This window comes from Rhinoraja longicauda, chromosome 12, assembly GCF_053455715.1.
Source record: "Rhinoraja longicauda isolate Sanriku21f chromosome 12, sRhiLon1.1, whole genome shotgun sequence".
Lineage (NCBI taxonomy): Eukaryota > Metazoa > Chordata > Chondrichthyes > Rajiformes > Arhynchobatidae > Rhinoraja > Rhinoraja longicauda.
The window spans coordinates 12714487-12737513 of record NC_135964.1 but is presented as its reverse complement, the minus strand read 5'-3'; the positions used below and the strand labels follow the sequence as shown (position 1 = coordinate 12737513).

The 23027-nt window shown below is 40.9% G+C and overlaps 1 protein-coding gene across 1 annotated transcript in view; it reads right to left on the bottom strand.

Annotated features, from left to right (window-relative positions):
• Window positions 1-23027, bottom strand: part of gsk3ba (glycogen synthase kinase 3 beta, genome duplicate a) — a 113634-nt gene that overhangs the window by 22920 nt on the left and 67687 nt on the right. Inside the window, exons 5-7 of the mRNA XM_078409046.1 lie at window positions 13784-13894; window positions 5608-5738; window positions 3115-3221 (exon numbers count right to left, since the gene is read on the bottom strand). Of these exons, the coding sequence (XP_078265172.1) occupies window positions 3115-3221; window positions 5608-5738; window positions 13784-13894 (349 nt within the window). The remainder of the gene's footprint in view (window positions 1-3114; window positions 3222-5607; window positions 5739-13783; window positions 13895-23027) is intronic.

Sequence of the window (23027 nt, the reverse complement as noted above, 5' to 3'; positions counted from 1 at the left end):
CCCATTGAGTTACTCCAGCACTTTGTGTCTTTTTTGTTGTTGTAAACCAGCACCTGCAGTTCCTTTGTGCCTATGGCACACATTAAACTCACTTGATTCAATGAAACATTTATGATACCACTGTGGAACATATGAATAAAAGGGGAATCAAAAGCATGTTGGCGTATCGATTGGAGCAATAGGAGCAAAGATATGCCTGTCCTTCATCACCAGAATTCCAAGGGTGCCAGATTATCCGAGCCTTATTGTATCCTCAAACTCCACCAAGAAATAAATGCAGACCTAGAGAAAGGAATTAATCTTGATACTTTTAACTTATTCCCAAAGTCATCATGGCTGGGACCCACATTCTCAGATTTTCGTCTGAAAAAAAGGTGCCAGACTAATTCATTCTAAAATTCTGTTCATTTTGTTTTCTCCAAAGATATCCACAATTTGAGTCCTCATATCTACCAGGATAATCAGAATGGCCTCCTGCCTTGGCTCCATTCATTCCAAAAGGAACCAATATTTCATGTGCATGCAAATCTGCTGGGCAGGTTAAGTATGAGGATATAGCAGGATCCAAAAATTAAACAATCAGCGGTCTGGATGATCCCAGGAATGAGTAGGTTAATGATGAGCATTTGTCGGCACTGGGCCTGTACTCACTGGAGTTAAGAATGAGGGGGGACCTCACTGAAAGATACAGAATAGTGAAAAACTTGGATAGAGTGGATGTGGAGAGGATGTTTTCACGAGTGGGAATGTCTAGGACTAGAGGTCTTAGCCTCAGGATTAAAGGACGTTCTTTTAGGAAGATGAGGAGAAATATCTTTAGTCAGAGTGTAGTGAATGTGGAATTCTTTGCCACAGAAGGCTGTGGAGGCAAAATCAGTGGATATTTTTAAGGCAGAGATAGATAGACTCTTGATTAGTACAGGTGTCAGAGGTTATGGGGAGAAGGCAGGAGAATGGGGTTGGGAGGGAGAGATAGATCAGCTATAATCGAATGGAGGAGTAGACTTGATGGGCCAAATGGCCTAATTCTGCTCGTGTCCCTTGTGACCTTATAATTCTCGAGCCGCTCACATGTTTGACACAGTTTGCACTTCCTCGGAACATTGAGCTAGCTAGACTTCAAAGCATAACTTCAAACTTTGCAGAAGGCAATAAACTTATAAATAACAAATAAGATTGCAATTGACAGAAGAAATGGCACATATAGGATGTTACATTTAATGCAGAGTACCGTAGATAATACATTTTTGATAGGAGAGTGGAAATGATGAACTGTTAGTGCTAAATAATACAATTTAATATTTGTAAATTGATAACTTCACAAATTTATCAGAGGTGGAAGAACAGAACTCTGCAGATGTGCATAAATCTTTTGAAATTTTCACTTCATGCCAAACAAAGAAATTAATAATATATGGGATCCTGGACTTTTTAAACAAAGGCGCAGAAAATAATAAACAGGAAGCTAGACTGAATGCAAACCAAAAAAATGTTGCTCTGCGTCTGGACTAGTTGTCATTTTTCGTGCAGAGTTCTTTCATTTCGTTCAGTTTAGAGATCCAGCGCGGAAACAGGCCCTTTGGCCCACTGAGTCAATGCTGATCAGTGATCCCCACACATTAACACTATCCTACACACACAAGGGACAATTTACAATTTTACCAAGCCAATTAACCTACAAACCTGTATGTCTTTGGAGTGTGGGAGAAAACCCACGCAGGTCACGGAGAGAACATACAAACTCCGGACAGACAAGTACCCGAAAGACAAGGATCGAACCCAGGTCTCTGGCGCTGTTAGGCAGCAACTCTACTGCTGCATCACCGTGCCGCCTAATGCATTGTTCAATGCAAGCCAGCTGTCAAGTGATTGTATTTACAATCTAATTTCTTGCCAGCAGAAAGTATAGGGGACCACCTGCTGACTGCAAATTCTGAAACTTTAAAATCAGAAAAGTTGAAGTCAGAATGTCCCATTGTGGAGCAAGTGCCTTGTGTTTATCACAAATCAACTTTCCTCTTGGATCAGATGGTCCATCAGCTAAAGGACAATTCTTTTTAAGAGTAGAATCTATTTTTTCTAAATCTGCACTCTCACATTCCTAGGCCCCCTCCTCCTCCAAAAGCAAATCTATGGGCATCTTTTGCAAATTAAGAAGGCAGTAGAGTCCAATTCACTGGATGAATTTAAAAGAGAGTTAGATAGAGCTCTTGGGGCTAGTGGAATCAAGGGACATGGAGAGAAGGCAGGCATGGGTTACTGGTTGTGGATGATCAGCCATGATGGTGCTGGCTCGAAGGGCTGAATGACCTCCTCCTGCACCTATTTTCTATGTTTAATACAGCAGGGTGGATGCCTCTGCAGCTAAATTAGATTTTTATTGACCTTAACTTTTGAAATTGGTAACACTTCCACAATTGTTACTTCATACAACTACATCCTTGCATCCTATATACTACTTCAAAGTTCATTGGATGGTCACCTTTTCAACATCACCTACACCATTTACCACTCATCCAGTTAGCAGAAAATGATGCATTATTCCTTGGGTTCCTTGAACTAACACTGAAAAATTAATTTGTTTCATTTAGTGGCAGTGGGAGTACTATTTTATTGACATTGGCAGTACAATAAATACACTGTTGTAAGGTAGGACAATTCAAAGTTAAAGAAAAGACAAAATGCTGAAAAAGGCATGGGTCAGGCTGCATCTGTGGAGAAAGAACAAGCTAACGTTTCAGGTCAGTACATCTTTTACAGAACTAGCAATGGGTCAATGATCTGAAATGTTAACTGCATCTCTCTGCAGCTGAATATTTGCTTTTATTTCAGATTTCCAGTTGTCTAGCCTTTTGATCTTCAAATACTTCAAAGCGACCCATTGTAGAGACCAGGGCTATCATAGTGCTATCAAAGTGCAGGATACAGGTTAGAAAAACAAACAATATTTGCCACATAATGGAGAATAACATCATCTTAAACAATACATCAAAAATAAATCTCTCACTTTCATCTTGCCGCAAATTCTATCATATACTACAGCAAGAGCAAAAGGTTGAAGATGCACATCAAGTAGCTAAATACATCAAGAATTATTAAAATAATACAACTCACCTATACTGGAGGTATAATCGGTGGCACCAAAGATCAACTCCGGTGCCCTATAGTACCGTGAGCAGATATAAGAAACATTTGGTTCACCACGCACCAATTGTTTTGCACTGAAATAAAAGTTTATGAAAATAAACTATACTGGAAATAATCAGCTCACATTCTAACTTTTAGAAATTAAAATCAAAATAATATATGGTAGGTTTACGGGTCAATTTTTAAGTGCACATAACTTCTACAATCACACGGATGAGCACATGTGAGTTTATCTTCAATATCTGCTATTTCACCTGTAGTTCACAGATATAACCTTCTTTTACAGTATGGGGTACAGAAATCTTATCATATTTCACATCAGGTGGCAAATGTAAGTTGCCAAGTCCAAAGTTTCAGAACGCAAGAAGTTTCACAAGCTCTTGCGACAAATTTTTGCTTAACAGCTGGATTTAAACTTTTACAGGAGGTCACAGATAGCATGAGCTGATGTCTTTCATGTTCTCCTTGTTTGTGCGAAATCAGGACATCTAATTTACTTAAGTCAATGCAAATGTCAGGAAGCGTTTGCAAAAAAAGTGCTGGAGGAACTTGGCAGGTCAGGCAGGCATCTAAGGAGGAAAATGGACAATCGACATTTTGGGTCAGGACCTTTCTTCCTTCACAGAAGCTGCTTGACGCTGAGTTCCTCCAGCATTTTCGTTTTTGCTTTAGATTCCAGCATCTGTAGTTTCCCGTGTCAGCACAAAATGGAGAATAGCAAAAATCCAAACAAGATATCAATAACAAATTCCTTTAATATATATACTGCAGCATATTCTGCTATTGAGACATGTACTAAATATGGAAGTTTGAAGTCACAAAACCATTTTTCGCAAAACAACAAACATAACCTCTATTTATTTTTATCAGAAAGAATAGTACGAACTACCAAACGAAGAAACAAGTTGCTTTTAAGTTTTTCTGTAATTAACTTGTAAGTAATGATGCAAACTTTTTCATAAAGGGTCTTGTTCAATTAAAGTTGTATAGTATAGCAAACAGCCCTTTGATCCAACTTGCCCAAGCCAACAAAGATGCCTCATTTACACGAGTCCCATTGGCCTACATTTGGCCCAAATCCCTCTAAACCTTTCATATCATATCATACCATATATATACAGCCGGAAACAGGCCTTTTCGGCCCTCCAAGTCCGTGCCGCCCAGTGATCCCCGTACATTAACACTATCCTACACCCACTAGGGACAATTTTTACATTTACCCAGCCAATTAACCTACATACCTGTACGTCTTTGGAGTGTGGGAGGAAACCGAAGATCTCGGAGAAAACCCACGCAGGTCACGGGGAGAACGTACAAACTCCTTTCAGTGCAGCACCCGTAGTCAGGATCGAACCTGAGTCTCCGGCGCTGCATTCGCTGTAAAGCAGCAACTCTACCGCTGCGCTACCGTGCCGCCCTATCCATGTACCCGTCCAAATGTTTTTTAAATGTTGTAATTGTACATACCTCAACTACCCCGTCTAACAAGTTCTAAATTAAATTGAGGCCATATGAGAAAAGAAAGTTACTTCTGCAGATCAAATTCTTTGATCATGAGTCAACAATCCAACAATCAAGCAACAAATACAAAGAGTGCTGGATAAGTGTCCAGGAATGTTATTCACAGTGCAATTAAGTAAATGCAACTACTAAGGGGTCCTTAAAATCATGGAATGGTTTGACAGAGTAAGCACAGGACTGTTTTTACTTGCGAAATTCAGGAATATTTACTTTATGTGGCAAGTGCCTAGAATATGATGCTGTGACAAAGCATACTTGAGGCAACAAAGTAATGTGACAATTAAGATAAACAGTTAAAGGGAAAACTTGGGCTGAATGCCTGGTGAAATAGTTCCATGTAGTTCTGGACAAAACTTGCCAATGGTCAAACCCTAGAAATGGAATATTAACAGGTGGCTTTATCTGGAATGTTTGGGGGAGATGATGAAAGAGGATGAATATTACGATCAAGCCATTGTTATACAGCACAGAAACGTGTCCAAGCCGACCATCTATCCCAGCTCATATTTCACCCATATATATCCCTCTAAATCTTTCCTATTCGTGTACCTGTCCAAATGACCCTTAAGTCAGATCTTATTTGGGGTAAAATATAGACTGGAGTTACAGAATAGCAAATCTGTATTGGTACTCAGTACAAAATGTATTGGCCTTCTAACTGCCTATAAGAAGATGGCACAAAGCAACCTGTGTGAATGTATGTATTTATAATGAAGGTGTTCCCCACCAAAGCTTAGGGAAGGGAGTTCCAGTGCTTGCACCCAGTGGTAAAGGCAATACAACAGTATGTTTCGGGTTAGTGTAGACCTTGGAGGGAATCCTTCAAGCGGCAGCATTCCCATTTCTGGCTGGTTGGCAGGAGTCACAGACTTTTGGGAGGTGTTACTGAACATTTGTGGAGTAATGCAGCAATCCAAGAACAGCATCTCAATTACTCACCTTCCAAAGTCACAAAGTTTTAGCACAGCTGTGTCAGGATCAAGCAGCAGATTCTGTGGTTTGATATCCCGGTGGCAAATTCCAAAGGAATGGATGTATGCTAAACTCCGGAACAGCTGATACATATATAACTATTTAAAAAAATCAAAAATTAATATGTTAATACAATTTGTTAATGAGGAATGGTTAAAAAATACATTTGCATTTTCAGGGGTGCTCAAAATAGCCGATAATCAAATTATACAAGCAAAACATCACTGCCAGTTTTTATAGAGCACCATCCCACTAATGACGAAAGAGCAGCCAGATAATCTGTGTTTATGTTGCTGGCAACCAACATCCACATAAAAGACATGCATTCTTTACATCTATAACAGAATGGCAGGTAAAGCCACAGATTAACGCATGAAAATTGGCACCTTAGACAGAACGGCTTCAGTACCACAATTAATAGATCGACGAGTTAAAACATGGTATTGCAGGTCTTTGTTGGTATCTACTTTCTTTACTCAAAGGTTTGCAGGCTCATATCACCTCTGGACCGGAGCATAATAATTCCTGGGCTACTAAAACTAGTCTGCTAAGGGAATGATAATTTAAACTAGGTTCCACAATAGCATTCTGAAATACTTGAAGAGTAATGAGTAAACATAAATGTAATTGTAAACAAATTTCAACTTTTAAATATGAGAAAAGGCAAACACTTTATAGTTACAGCCAGGAAACTGGCAGACTTAGTTTAATGTCAACAAAGTGGATTTTGAATAGCTAAAATACGTGCGTGCTCATCTTGTGCAATCACTTGCATGCCATTCTGATGTCAGATTAAGGTAACTAATAAATGTTTAAGGGCCTGACCCTGTATTACAAAACTCTTGTTACATGTTAAGGCAGAGAACTGAATCACAGGTCAAGTTCCAGGTTTAATACTTGGGCTGCAGGGAGATGATGTCAGCTGAAGTAATCTAGTTACCAGAGGCCAAAACCCATTAGCTTCTGAAGAACTTAAGCCTTTGAAGGGGCAATCCAAAATCTGTGGCCAGCTTTTCAACAACTCCATGTTTACATGCAGAAATACATGTCAACCTCTACTGTAATGTAAAAATAAAACTCTTCCTGCTCCATCCTACTCCTAAGGCTTTTCTTGGCTTCCCGTTAGGGTGGGACTGTCGCTAACTGGTTACCTACTCAATCACTTCTACTTGCTCTGTTAAATTGGGAGTCCTGGGGATTGAAGCTCAATTCCTTTATCTTGCATCACATCTTGGCCAATGTTGAGATCACCTGAACCAGCCACTAAGTCTACATTGATGACACCAGTTCCACTTCTTCAAAAACCTCTTGACCTGTGCCAGTGTTTTTACTATCAAACAGTTTGTCCAGCATCCAGCCTTGGTTTAGAGGCAGCCTCTAATATATTTAAAGTCACCATTCTCACTACAACTCAGCACTTTTGCCGTTAATTCTATCCCATTCCTAATTACATTTCAAACTAAACCAGAATAGCCATAGCAGAGTTCCAACACCAATCTTGGTGCGCATCTAATTCTGCTCATCCATTTCAACTGTCAGTGGATCCCAGTTTAAATATGTGAAATAATGATTTCATACTTTTCCCTAGTTCTGCAACATAAGCCAGTTGTTTAACCATTTATACATCATGAGCTGTCTTAGAGAAATGACTTCCACAAATTGGAGGATGCACAACTGGAGAGCATAATATAAAAATAGAACCCTAAACTCTCCACCACCCTCTCATGCTTCAGGACTTCCCACTATGCTGCTGTTGCAATAGGTGTTGCAGCAATACCCAATAGTTCCATCTTTTAATCAAGATCCATTCAGAGAGAGCTGTCCAAAGCAGGAATGGAAAGGTCAGCAAGGCAGTAGATGGATGGGTGGATCCAGCACTGTGCCTCCTGTTGCAACCTAGTGCCAAAATACCCACTGGTGTGTGTAACTAACCCCCACCCCCCGTTGTCCACTTTCAAAAATATTCTCAATAAATTGACTCAGACCCCAAATGTTCCCTGTTTTTAAAAGAAACCTTCTGTATAAATTGTGCCAGTTAAAGGTGAATTTTGCATCTTAGACCACTTCCATTACACTACTTTCAATGCAGAAGTCTGCATCTAAAAGCAACAATGCTGACAAGGAATCTATTTGGCATTAATGTTAAAGATTCATTGCTGCAAGACAAATAATGAACTTTGGCACAGCAACGCATTGAACTGGCATGGACGGTCACCATATATCGCGTGAGATTGCACGAAGAGAATATGAATTATTTTAATAGTTTACTGAAGAATCATGTCCTTTCATTTATTTTTAGTTTTCTTTTCTTGAATTAAAATTAAAAACAGCTATCTGGATAATTGCAAATGTAGACCTGCCACTCTAAGGACCGGAGAGGAAAATGTAGTTGCAAATAATATTAATTCGGCAAGTCCTCGTTGATGCATTCATCAAGCCGTTCTGGCTGGGATCTGCTAAATCAAAATAGAATCAAAATATACAAACAGTCTTTAAGGTTTGACAAATAATTTGCATTGGGGAAAAGAAAATTTAGAATCAGATGCTGAGGACTCCCTAGTGAGAATGTTCTTGTTCGTTTCCAAATACAGTGCAGATATTATGAAAAACTGCAGATATTATATCCATAAACACACCAAGCAAAGGCAATTAAAAGCCCACATAATCATCGAGGCATTTTAACCAGAAACCTATAGCTGAATAAATTCAACCTGGAAAGTATGGCTAGCTTCAAGGGCAGAATCTGCTTTCACCCCCATACTTTGAAAAATCAACACAAAAGATTGGAGGAAACTTAGGAAAAATGCAGACTGCAGTTCAAATTCTGATCTCTTGCATCAATTGCACAACAGCACCTTCAGTGCAGCAAAAGTAACCCAGCACAACCGAGTGGAATCTGTGGTTTTAAAGGATTTAAAGAACCCCATCACAGAACACATGACTGAACAATATTCAGAGTTTGAACCAATCTCTGGAGATTGCCACGTACAACCATCGTCAATAGTCTGTGAAGTTCTCCAAGAATGTTAAGAAAATACAAGCATGGACACTGATAACAACTGAAGGAGTAAATGTCCAACACTGATTGATGGGACTGGCGTGAGAATAGAGGCATTATCCCAATGTAACCTTCTCTCAGTTTCATAAAGCAGAAGTGATGAATTGGGATGTTAGCTTACATTACTGAGACGTGACAAACTGAAATGAGATAAGAAACAATGGATCCACACCCCGACATCTGGGTTTGTGGGTTAATTGGCCTTTGTAAATTGCCCTAGTGTTAAGGGAGTGGTTGTGAAAGTGGGATAACAAAAAACAAAGGTGAATGTGTGATCGATGGTCAGTGTGGTCAAAGGGGCCGTTTCCATACTGTTTCTTTCCATTCAATCAATCCCCAATGGCATCCAGGCTTCACAAGCTAGGTAGACAAGACCTGAGCCACTGGACCCAACGACTTGCCAACTGTACTTGTGGCGTGCACACAAGACAGTGGAGACATCGTGGGGGCGCGGGTAGTCCTGCGGCTGATCCCACGTCTTGAAATAGGATTTAACACTTGAAAGATGAGGTACGAGGGTAAACTAGCCAATAATATAAAGGAGGATAGCAAAAGTTTTTTTAGGTACGTGAAGAGGAAAAAAATAGTCAAGGCAAATGTGGGTCCCTTGAAGACAGAAACAGGGGAATTTATTATGGGGAACAAAGAAATGGCAGACGAGTTAAACCGTTACTTTGGATCTGTCTTCACTGAGGAAGATACACACAATCTCCCAAATGTTCTAGGGGCCGGAGAACCTAGGGTGATGGAAGAACTGAAGGAAATCCACATTAGGCAGGAAATGGTTTTGGGTAGACTGATGGGACTGAAGGCTGATAAATCCCCAGGGCCTGATGGTCTGCATCCTAGGGTACTTAAGGAGGTGGCTCTAGAAATAGTGGAAGCATTGGAGATCATTTTTCAATGTTCTATAGATTCAGGATCAGTTCCTGTGGATTGGAGGATAGCAAATGTTATCCCACTTTTTAAGAAAGGAGGGAGAGAGAAAACGGGTAATTACAGACCAGTTAGTCTGACATCAGTGGTGGGGAAGATGCTGGAGTCAATTATAAAAGACGAAATTGCTGAGCATTTGGATAGCAGTAACGGGATCATTCCGAGTCAGCATGGATTTATGAAGGGGAAATCATGCTTGACAAATCTACTGGAATTTTTTGAGGATGTAACTAGGAAAATTGACAGGGGAGAGTCAGTGGATGTGGTGTACCTCGACTTTCAGAAAGCCTTCGACAAGGTCCCACATAGGAGATTAGTGGACAAAATTAGGGCACATGGTATTGGGGGTAGGGTACTGACATGGATAGAAAATTGGTTGACAGACAGAAAGCAAAGAGTGGGGATAAATGGGGCCCTTTCGGAATGGCAGGCAGTGACCAGTGGGGTACCGCAAGGTTCGGTGCTGGGACCCCAGCTATTTACGATATACATTAATGACTTAGACGAAGGGATTAAAAGTACCATTAGCAAATTTGCAGATGATACTAAACTGGGGGGTAGTGTGAATTGTGAGGAAGATGCAATAAGGCTGCAGGGTGACTTGGACAGGTTGTGTGAGTGGGCGGATACATGGCAGATGCAGTTTAATGTAGATAAGTGTGAGGTTATTCACTTTGGAAGTAAGAATAGAAAGGCAGATTATTGTCTGAATGGTGTCAAGTTAGGAGGAGGGGGAGTTCAACGAGATCTGGGTGTCCTAGTGCATCAGTCAATGAAAGGAAGCATGCAGGTACAGCAGGCAGTGAAGAAAGCCAATGGAATGTTGGCCTTCATAACAAGAGGAGTTGAGTATAGGAGCAAAGAGGTCCTTCTACAGTTGTACCGGGCCCTGGTGAGACCGCACCTGGAGTACTGTGTGCAGTTTTGGTCTCCAAATTTGAGGAAGGATATTCTTGCTATGGAGGGCGTGCAGCGTAGGTTCACTAGGTTAATTCCCGGAATGGCGGGACTGTCGTATGTTGAAAGGCTGGAGCGATTGGGCTTGTATACACTGGAATTTAGAAGGATGAGGGGGGATCTTATTGAAACATATAAGATAATTAGGGGATTGGACACATTAGAGGCAGGAAACATGTTCCCAATGTTGGGGGAGTCCAGAACAAGGGGCCACAGTTTAAGAATAAGGGGTAGGCCATTTAGAACGGAGATGAGGAAGAACTTTTTCAGTCAGAGGGTGGTGAAGGTGTGGAATTCTCTGCCTCAGAAGGCAGTGGAGGCCAGTTCGTTGGATGCTTTCAAGAGAGAGCTGGATAGAGCTCTTAAGGATAGCGGAGTGAGGGGGTATGGGGAGAAGGCAGGAACGGGGTACTGATTGAGAGTGATCAGCCATGATCGCATTGAATGTCGGTGCTGGCTCGAAGGGCTGAATGGCCTACTCCTGCACCTATTGTCTATTGTCTATTGAACCCTGGAACAGCACAAAAACATAACATACAGCCAACACTTGTGAGGAGGGACATCAGGTCTGCAACTCAATGAAAGAGTGAAGCCACAGGTTTGACTGACGTTAATCACACTGTATCTTGCCAGGTAGTGCATTGTGCAAGGAGTAAGTATTTCCATGTTGTTTTTGTAAAGCTAAGTATATACAGTGCCCTCCATAATGTTTGGGACAAAGATCCATCATTTATTTATTTGCCTCTGGACTCCACAATTTGAGATTTGTAATAGAAAAAAATCACATGTGATCAAAGTGCACATTGTCAGATTTTAATGAAGGCCATTTTTAAACATTTTGGTTTCACCATGTAGAAATTACAGCAGTGTTTATACATAGTCCTCCCATATCAGGGCACCAGAATGTTTGGGACCCAGCAATATCAAGTAAATGAAAGTAGTCAAGTTTAGTATTTTGCTGCACATCCTTTGCATACAATGACTGCTTGAAGTCTGCGATTCATGGACATCACCAGTTGCTGGGTGTCTTCTCTGGTGATGATCTGCCTGTATTGCAGCTATCTTTAGCTTATGCTTGTTTTGGGGGCTAGAGCCCTTCAGTTTTCTCTTCAGCATATAAAAGGCATGCTCAATTGGGTTCAGATCGGGTGATTGACAATTATATGTATTTTCAGATTAAGACAAATTCCTACAGCAATTTAAACCAACAGTTCACAGCAAAGCAGCACCAAATCCGTTAAAATAATTTATGACAATAATAAACTATCTAAACTTTTGTATAAAACAAATTCTGAATTGAAACTAGTTAGAATTTGACCAAGTAAAAATAATAACCAGAAAAATATGATTGAAGTAATACTGAAGTAAACTTGTGGAGAAACTTTCAGCTATTGAGTTTGCAGCCTAATCAGCCAAATTACAAGGAGCACAGCACTTTGGAATTCTTTTTGATTCACCATGTGCAGCAAAATGAACAAGGACAAATTCATGACTTGTCACAGAGGTTAAACACATTCCCCAACAGGTCTTCTTAAAAAAACTAACCGGGCAACAGAGGTTGTATTTTTTTATTATTGAACTTGATAGCATTCACATATTACAAATGGCTTCATGGTTCTTTTTATATCCTTGCCAGGAAAAGTAGTTAATTACTCAATAAAATGCACAATCCCAAACACACTGTATGCCCGGAGTACTTTGATATTATTTTCGCACTGGATTTTCCAGGTTACTTAATCAGATCCCAGAATAGAAATACTGAAAATAGCAGCCACTTTAAAATTTATTTTTCTTACTTAAGATGGCACATGAAAGCCAGGGACCTCAGTGATACGTCAATACTTAGAACTTGTTGGTTAAAATTTTCATTCCCTGGAAAGAGCTGTTGTTGACTGCTCTGGCCACATTTACAATAACCAATATTCACAATTCATTATAAAGACATTCGGTCCATCAAGTCTACGCCATTCAATCATGGCTGATCTATCTCTCCCTCCCAGCTCCATTCTCCTGCCTTCTCCCCATAACCCTTGACTGCCGTACTAAGCAAGAATCTATCTATCTCTGTCTTTAAAATATCCATTGACCTGGCCTCCACAGCCTTCTGTGGCAAAGTAACAAGTTTAACAAAAACCATAAAAAGTATAAGAACTGCAACTACTGGCAAAAATTAAAAAAGTATAATTTATCATTAATGCAATAAAATAATCATTCTCAACCTTCACATTCAGAAATCTCTATTTTAGATTTGGTCGTCAATAAAATTTGTACTCTTTGAAAGGGACCTTGGTTCCTGGTGGACCGCCAGACAGATAGAGTCGTAGAGCATGGAAACAGGCCCCTCTGCCCAACTTGCCCACACCGGCCAACATATCCCAGCTACACTAGTCCCACCTGCCTGCATTTGGTCCATATCCCTCCAAACCTGTCCTATCCATGTACCTGTCCAACAGTTTCTTAAATGTTGGCTTGTTCCTTACATCCACCACCCTTTGTGTGATAAAGTTAACCCTCAGATTCCTATTAAATCTTTTCCCCTTCACCTAAAACCTATGTCCTCTGGTTCTCGATTCACCTACTCTGAGCAAGAGACTGTGCATTTACCCGATCTATTCCTCTCATGATCTTGTACACCTCAATAAGATCACCCCTCATCCTCCTGCGCTCCAAGGAATAGAGTCATAGAAACATAGAAAATAGGTGCAGAAGTAGGCCATTCGGCCCTTCGAGCCTGCACCGCCATTCAATATGATCATGGCTGATCATCCAGCTCAGTAACCTGTACCTGCCTTCTCTCCATACCCCCTGATCCCTTTAGCCACAAGGGCCACATCTAACTCCCTCTTAAATATAGCCAATGAACTGGCCTCAACTACCTTCTGTGGCAGACAATTCCACAGACTCACCACTCTGTGTGTGAAGAAATGTTTTCTCATCTCGGTCCTAAAAGACTTCCCCCTTATCCTTAAGCTGTGACCCCTGGTTCTGGACTTCCCCAACATCGGGGAACAGCCTTTTCAACCTCTGCCTATAGCTCAGACCCTCTAGTCCTGGCAACATCCTCGTAAATCTTCTCTGCACCCTTTCCAGTTTGTGAATGTGTAAATGTATCCCTCATTATTTTGCAATAACTGAGTTATTCACTCCCACAAAAAGCAATTTGACACAAATGAAAGATGTTAAATTTCTTACTTTTACATAAATCATCGGGAGTGTCTGCTTGGCTCGGCTGTAATGTCTGGCAACTCTGTACACAGTTTCCGGAACATAGTCTAGCACCAAGTTGAGGTACACTTCATCTTTCTGGAAAGGGAGACAAAAGGGTTGCAATTATCATTTGTAAATAACACATCTATCTAAGATTGCCTCAATCTATGTCCGTACCCATTTCACTGCATTAATTATCCAGTGTTGAATATAGGTGATTACATACTCTACGTGGTTACAGTGGCTGTTTGATCATCTCCAAATGGCTGATTTTAACATTTGCATTTATTTTTAGAAATAGTCACGATCATAAAATGTTATTAAAAATATAGCTCAGGAAAAACGGCAACAACTAATCATTAGTCAAAAAACAAGTCAATGCCTTCACAGCAATTTATACGCTTAGAGAGCCACACTTTCAAAAGAAAATTACTGCAGAATTGTTTTTTTGGAAGGAGCCTCATTTTTGAAGATCCAATCCCAATTTCCTTTAAGAACGTTACTCAAGTAAAACAGGGCCATTATTATAGAAAATGTGCTGTGTAGAATAACACAAATGTCCAATAAGTTGGAAAACTAATAAAGTTGGGATAATGGTCAGTTTGAAAATGCAGGCAGTTGGTTAACTTGCTCACAACCATATTCTAAAAAATTAAAGCATCTTGAAATAATAGCATGATCAAGCAGAGAAATTTAGAACTACCTCAAACTACATAATACTAGAAATTACACTAACAGATTAAAATAATTCAAAACTGATCAATTAAACTAGCCCCCGTAAAGGTTAACTGGGTAATGGTCAGCAGTAGTTCTGGACATCAATACCTCTCGCACAGAGAGATGAAGAGATCACAGGACTCCCATTTTCGCAAACTGAACGGCTATCAGCTCAACAAAAAAAATCCAGGAAATAGTTGAAATATGCATCTGATGTGTTCTTGCTCTTACCCCCAAATAAATAATATTGTACAAAATGGCCCAATGACTCTTCTAATCCTCATAGCGAAAAAGAATTAGCAATTTGCCAAATTCTCATTTAGAGAATCTGTTGGTCGGCGTGGGCAAGTTGGGCTGAAGAGCTAGTTTCCACAATGTTTAACTCTTGTATAGACTTTCCAACTCCTAACCCAACTGACCTCAACATACACTGGCATTAAGCCCCAGAAGGAACTTTAAGATGGAATATACCAGCCTGAATCTTTCCTGCATTTGGCATTTTATTGGTCAAGTATGGCACCAGCATGCCACAATTGAATGTGAAATAACATGACAAAATCCAACCACCAAAGTGAGCCAAGTAAACCCACAAAACTGAGCATACTGTTGATAGGTGTAAATCCTTGCTTCTAACTTTGCTATCTGTCAAAGCTATCAACCTCTTAGAATGCTTCTGTCCCCAATAACAAAAAATACTGAAAGCAAAATAATTTGAAAAATATAACTTGCCTCTCATCCTGACAGGCAAGTTACTAATTGCCTTTCATAAAATCTCCAAGATGGATGGATCTAAAGATTCTGCATCAGAATTTGGATAGGAAAGGTTGAGAGGGATATGGGCCAAACGCAGGCAGGTGGGACTCGCATAGATGGGGTATCTTGGTCCGCATGGGCAAAAGAGGCGTTTCCATACTATATGACTCATGGGCAAGTTGGGCCGAAGGGCCCGTTTCCGTGCTGAATGATTAACTCAGAATATAACCCATAGGCAGATTTCTTACAATATATGATGGGATCTACCAGTGAGTCTGTGCTTCACGGTGGCATTTAGTGGTGGACTATTTAGACAGATTTGCCAGCCAGTAAGTTTGGACGAGTTTGGATTCCCACATCAAAACCCAGCAAGTAAATGACAACAATTTGCTGCAGAACTGTGAAGCTTCTTTGGCAGAATACAATCCAATAAATAAATCCAGAATGTCAATTTGGAATAAATTGAAGCAAAAAGAATTTGTCACATTTATTTATATCTAAAGCACCAACATGTACAAAAAAGCCAAGTATAATAGTATTAACCAAGTGACAAAGGAAGGTCTGATTGACAATCTCTCTATTCTTTAAACAAGAAGGAGAGGAACCAGCTTAGATAATGATTAAATTGGGTAGAGTTTGATAAAGGCTTATTTAAAAATGTCAACAAAATACTAATAAAACCAAAAGATGGGTCCAATTAATAAATTGTGTTCCACAGTTTGTCATATTGGCTCACACAATCTACGATATATAGGGTAATAAAATCAATCATGTAAAAATGTGATCTTTCAGCATTTCTTCAACTTGATCATTTGCCAATCTAGGTCAGCAAATTCTTAGATGATTAGTGCTAGTTGAGATATAGGCAAACATTTTGGATGCTTAGGTTTATATCGAGTAGAAGATTTTGAGACCAGGAAAGCAAGAGAAAGTGAAGGCAACAAAAGCATGGAAGAAGGTTTCAGTCGGAGATGAGCACTAGCTGCGACAGAAATGGGAAATTAGCAGTCTTCATGAAAACGAGGTAAGGAGGGATGTGGTTAAAAGCTTAATTCAATATCAATGGGCTGAATTGTCTGTGAATAGCCTGACTCAGACTGGGAAAGAAATCAAATTTGATGAATACCTGGATGATTCAGTTCCTGCCAAGTACCAATGCAAAATAAAGTCAAGTTACTGTTGGTTGTACACTCGAGAACAATATTGTGTCCAAATTTAACTGAAAGAAATCCAGGTTCCAGCTGGAATATTAATTTTAGTGTGATGTACAAGATGAAATGCAATGGTATAACCAGAGAATATGAGACTAAGAGAAAAAAATAAGTAGCTTGAACTGGAACCTTCTCATAGCTTCATAAGATTGTATGTTATAGGAGCAGAATTAAGCCATTCGGCTCATCAAGTCGACTCCACCACTCAATCACAGCTGATCTATCTTTCTCTCTCAACCTCTTTCTTCTGGCTTCTCCCCATAACCCCTGACACCTTTACTAATCAAAGGTATTTTTGGTATTTCCTGGCAAAATAAAGTTTATACTAGATTTTGGAATAGTCCAAAGGACTAGACTTAAAACAATATGAAAATGTTGACAATTGACCTCCTTTTCTGTTCCATGTATTAGGTTTGATAGTATTTTTTATGGTTGCATATTTATCTTATTATAAATTGAAATGATCTGAAACATGAATGCTTATCTCCATTTAACGAGATGTTGGCCCCATGGCCTGTCACAGGGCATCATGCTTGGCACAGACTTTGTGGGCCACAGGGCCTGTTCTTGCACTGTTCTATGTTCTGCATGTTCAATGTTAACCACCTGAAGTCCTCTGCCAACATTGTTAAGCTTGTGGATGGCATGGGCAATTGGGCAGTATTAGATGATAAAGAAAGCAGAATGTCTTTTAATGCGAGGGCCAGTATGAGTTTGAGCAGAAAAGTAACAATGCTCATTTACAAAAACAACGAGATGCCTAACAGACTGCACCAAAGGTACTCTGGTTCTTCCAAAGATGGACTGTAACCAGAGCTTAAGGCAAGGCTTTGTTTTTGAATGGTGTAGGCGATTGTTGATTAGCAGGGTTGGATATGTCTAAGGGGGTCACTCGTCTGATGATGCTTACACGACTCCCAATGGGCTATTTTTAAACTAAGATGAAGGTGTTATATAAATCCAATTACCTGTTTAAGCCAAGTCAAAAATTCTTAAATAGAATTCTGAGAATTTGAAGCTTTACAACATAACAGTATTTCGCTGGGAAAAACCTGGGCCTCTGAGAAGGCATCAAGGAATCTCCACCTGAACCTCCTTGCCACCCTACAATCAGAGGCCTCAAATTTATCTTCCCAGGTGAAGCAGTCATTTATTGCCTTTCTTTCAATTTACAACCCTGCACCCAATGCTCACAATATAGTCTGCACCACACAGCAGATACAAAATACAGAGGCTGACTGCTTCATCAAATTAATCTGCTTATCTCAATTTCATCAGATACATTAGCCCCAGGTTTCCTATGGCCCGTGACTTGAAAACTCCATCCCACTCCCATGATGATTTCGTCACCCCTTTCTTCTCAGGCCTTCTACACAGCTCCAAAATGAATTAATATGCACAAAGAACAGTGTCTCATCTACTGATGAGGGAGTTTAATTGCTTTCTGGACTCAATATTGAATTCAACACTTACAGATAATCTGCCATTCCAGTATCACAGCATATTTTGTTTAACCATTGTTTGGTAATTTCCAAATTCATTCATCCCCCGTTTATACCTTCCCCAATATACCCTTTCAAATTCACTTGTCTTTACCATACTCATACATCTATGTGACCATTCACTCTCTCCCACCCTTCGTCCTGTTATGGTCATTCCCTTTTCTTCTCTCTGACTATCCAACCAGTCTATACAACTTTAATTATCCTCAACTTCTCCCAGTCTGATGTAAGGTCATCAAACTGAATTATTAACTCCGATTCTCTCTATGTAGATAGATACTGACTAGCGGAGTACTGCCAGTATCTTGTTTTTATCTCTGGATCACTGAATCCTTCACCAGAATCATTCTGTTATTGCTTGGGATCACTGTGACATTGCCCTTAAACTGTACATAATGTTGCCAAAATTATTCAATGCAAGTACATATCTGTTTTGATTGAATTTAAAAAAAAGCTTATTCATTTTAACCAGGCTTGAAGGACTGGGTAATCCACAGCTGCTCCCAAAGGGTCTCGACCCGAAACGTCACCTATCCCTTCTCTCCTGAGATGCTGCCTGACCTGCTGAGTTACTCCAGCATTTTGTGAATAAACTCCCAACTTGTATGTTTTTATGTACCAGCTTGTTCTTTCGGGCGACACGTTTCAGTTTGGGAGATGCCCTCAGCGATGGAAGGAATATTTAGTGTGGAGGGGCCCAATCAAGTTCCTCATAAGGAACTGCAGGTTTACCAAAAAAGATACAAAGTGCTGGTTTAACTCAGTGGGCCAGGCAGCATCTCTGCAGAACATGGAAAAGTGGCATCTTAGGGACCCTTCTTTAGGCTGATTGTAGTGGGAGGGGCAGAAAGCTGGTGGAGAGAGCTGGTGGGACAGAGCCTGGCAGATGGGTGGACAAAGACCAGAGATAAGACAAAAAGCACGAGATAAAAAACAAGGATGGACGAGGTGTGAAATGTGATGCCAAAGGAAAGAATATGTGGAAGGGGAAGGAGGGAAGGGGAAGGAGGGAAGGGGAAAGGGAGAAATGGATTTACCTCTAGGTGGGACACAGGGAAGGGAATGGGAATAAAAAGGGAGGAGGAGGGCGTAGTTTACCTAAAATTAGAGAATTTATTGTCCATCTATGCTGTTAAAGCCCGCCCGTGCTCTGAAATAACACACACCGACCCACCGGAGCTGCATTCCATTGGGTAAATGGAGAGTACCTCATTACATTCCTGACGGGCTAAGCAGACAGTGAATAGGCTTTTGAGATGTCAGAAGGCAACGCACATACAGCACGAGAGGATTGATCTGAAGAAGGGTTCCGACCCATAACGTCACCTATCCAGGGATGCTGCCTGATCAGCCGAGTTACTCCAGCTTTTTGTGTCTATCTTTGGTGTAAACCATCATCAGCAGTTCCTTGTTATCGTAATTCTCAGTCCCTCAGTCTCCTCCACCCACAATAATCCAGTTGAGTTTCTGGTTAATGGAGATTCCCTCAGGATTATTTGAGAGCAACTGAATGTTGAAATAATTAGATTGTCTCTTATTCGTAATATTACAATCTGCCAGTTATCAGCTGGTGCCTGAACATTGTCTGGGTCTTGCTGTATGCAGGCAGGACAGTTTGATTCATTTTCTGAGGAGATTTCTAATTTAACATTGTGTAATCACCAGCAAACATCCCAATTTAGCTATGATAGAAGGAAAATCAGTGATGAAGCAAATGCAGATAGATCTTCTTGCGTTTGAGGCAGCAGAAATTATGTAACGCCTTCCAGGCGCTGTAGCCAGTGCAATGTGCTGTTGTCAAGGGTTGATGTCATCACTGTCATCAATGCAGATAGATAAAGCTGAGGAAAATGCCCAATAAATTCCTTCAGTGATGTCGGCACTGAGATGATTGAACACCAAGAATAAAAACCTAGTTTCCAGCTGGTCATGCAGTTTCCTCTGCTGCAAACTGAGCGTTGTTTTACAGAAGCCTTTTAATGTCACATTTAATCGAATGCCCTCGCAGCTCGGCTTGCCTGCAGTCCGTTGTCTTTTGTGTTTTTTGTTGTTTTTGTCTTAATTATAGTTTAAATATGATGTAGTGTTTGCGGTTGTGTGTTATGTGGGGGTGGGGTGGGAACTGTAACATTGTCTCTCCCGAACGGAGACCCGACCTTTGTTTCTGTGTCGTGTCTCCGTTCCCGCTGCGGCCTACCACCGGCCATGCACCTGGAGCTGGCGGGCTCCGGCTAGAACCACCTGGGCTCTGGTTCGCAAAGCCCGCGGCCCGGACTCACCACCTGCGGCGCTGGCTGCTTTCGGATGCTGCGGGGGCGGCTGCGACTTGTCTCCGGAGGCCTCGGCGCGGGCCGCCTGGACGTCGGAAGCCCGCAGGCCCCTGGGTGGGGCCGACATCGGGAGCAGCGGCAGCGGTAGCGTCTTTGCCCGCCCCGGATCGCGGGGCTTGGGTCGGCCCGCCGCGGACCTTTCACCGTCCGGCACGGCCTGAAATAGGCCGCGGGAATTTCTCCGCCCGGCGGGGGCTTCAATGTCGGGAGCCCCGACCGCCCCAACTCCAACAGCCTGACCGCGGGAGAAGACGGCAGGGAAGAGAAAAAGACATTCTGGCCTTCCATCACAGTGAGGAGGGACTGGAGGAGATTCACTGTGATGGATGTTTCTTTTGTTTGTTGTTGGTTTATGATTGTGTGTGTTATTGCATTTTTATTGATTATTCTTATTGGTCTTATTGTTGAACTGCGGGTAATTTTTCATTTCACTGCACATTTATGTGTATGTGACAAATAAATTGACTATTGATTACCGTGGGTGTTTGGACCAAGGCAGTGGCAAAATCTGCAGCTGAGTGGCCCTACTGTTACCCAAACTGGGCACTGGTGAGCAGGTAATTAGTAAGTAAGTGCTGCCTGATAGCGCTGTGAACACTTACTTCACTTTGCTGATGATTGCGAACACACTGATTGGGCACTAATTAGCAGATTGAATTTGTCCTGCTTTTCTGAATAAAACACAGCTGAGCGATTTTCAACGCGAAAAATCCAATTTCCTCTGAATGCAGTTTGTTGGCCCACGTCTGCACTACAACTGCTGTGAACTCTGGAAATGAGTTGCCCTGGTGGAACACTAATTGGACATCAGTGCATTGGCATGTAATTAGCTTGATTGCATTTTTCCTTTTTGTGAACAATTTTACACCTTACTGCAAAGATGCCAATGCAGTACTGGAAAAGTCTGAAGATGGGTTCCGACCCAAAACGTCATTTATTCTTTTTCTCCAAAGATGCTGCCTTCCCTGCTGAGTTACTCCAGATTTTTATGTCCATCCAATGTATTGGAATAACTTGGCTAGAGGCACAGTTTGCACTGGAGCACGTTTACAGTAAAATGCTGTCTGAGCCCACAACAATTGCTGTGACCCAAAACACCGTTTGGTCATTCCCTCTACAGATGCTGCCTGGCCTACTGAATTTCTCCAGCTCCGAGTCTATTTTATGACATTCTGAAATGAATTGAATTGGCTTTTGTGCTGGTGGGGATCCTGCCATCACTGAGGAGTATGATCTTGGAGCCAATCCTCGTGAGCTGAGCAGTTGGCCACCACAGTTCATGATTATATGTGGCTGGACTGCAGAGTTTTGCTCTAATCCTTCAGCCACAGAAACATTTAGCTTCATTACATGCTATTTTACATAACATTTGCTCATCTTTACTCAGAATTGCAAATCGACACCATTTTTTCCATAAAGTGCATGGAGCATATAAAATAAAACAGTTCCAATTATTGTATAAATCCTTAGTTTACACATGCAGAGGACTTAACATGGCCTTGACAATTAAAATGGTGGTAATATATTTGCAAATCTGGATTAGGCAATTGTTTAAGCAATTCATCTGCTGTGGAGTGATATGGGACTTCTCAGCCTACCGCACCCTATCATTTTTTTCCAATAGTGTCTTTCACTTTCCTGGCACAGTGACCCCAAATTACAGGAAGGTTAATTATTGCGATTTTCCACATCGCAAAGCCATATGATTTGCACGTGCATCATAAGCAGAAAAACAAAAATATTTATTTACTTTTTCTCCTTCAACATAAATTTAATAAGAGTAAATTTTATTCCATATATCAAATCTCTAGGTTATTTGTGAATTCCGTAAGGGCAAAAATTAGGGGCACTAGTATTGTGTAATAGGAATCTTCCATTCCTCTGAATCAAGGGTGAAGGTGCTGTTAAAATTATTTTTAATCATATTGTAATAACTGGTATTGGAAAGTTGTCCTGGTTAGCGATATGACACTTGCATCTGGACTTTGCAGTCAATGAAGAAAAGAGTCTTGTTACAAAACGTAAAGAAAGCTGTCCTCAAAGGTTGAGTGACTTCCATGGTATGACTTCGCATTCTAAGCTCAAAGGAATCCTTTGCATCCAATCACTTTGGCATCATTAATATAACTAAGCCAACAATTTTCAGAACATAGTATGCACAGGAACAGTCCCTTCAGCCCACAATATCAGGCCAAATTAAATTAATCCTCTGCCTGCATGTGATCCATATTCATGTGTTTATCTAAAAATCTCTTGAACGCCGCTATCGTATCTGCTTCCACCTCCTCCAGGCACCTGCCTCTATGTATAAAAACCTGTTACTATGTCGTATTTTACTGTTCTTTAAACTTTTCCCCTCTGACCTTAAAGCTATGCCATCTGGTCTTTCACATTTCTAGCATGGGGGAAAAAAAGGTTCTGACTGTCAATTTTATAAACTTCTAGCAGGTGTCCCCTCAGTCTCCACGCTCCAGAGAAAATAATCCAAGTTTGCCCAATCTCTCTTTACAGGTCATGCGTTCTAATTCAGGCAGCATTCTGGTAAACAAGTCCATGGCAGTGCAAGGGCTGGTCCTAGCATTCCATTGCTAAGATTCAAGAAGCTGATGTACAGCTGTTCCTGGTGGTGTGGGACTTCAGGCTTCTGTATCTGCCTGGTGGTAGCAGTGAGAAGGTGGTATGGTCTGATTGAAAGATGCCACCTTCGTGAGGAAAC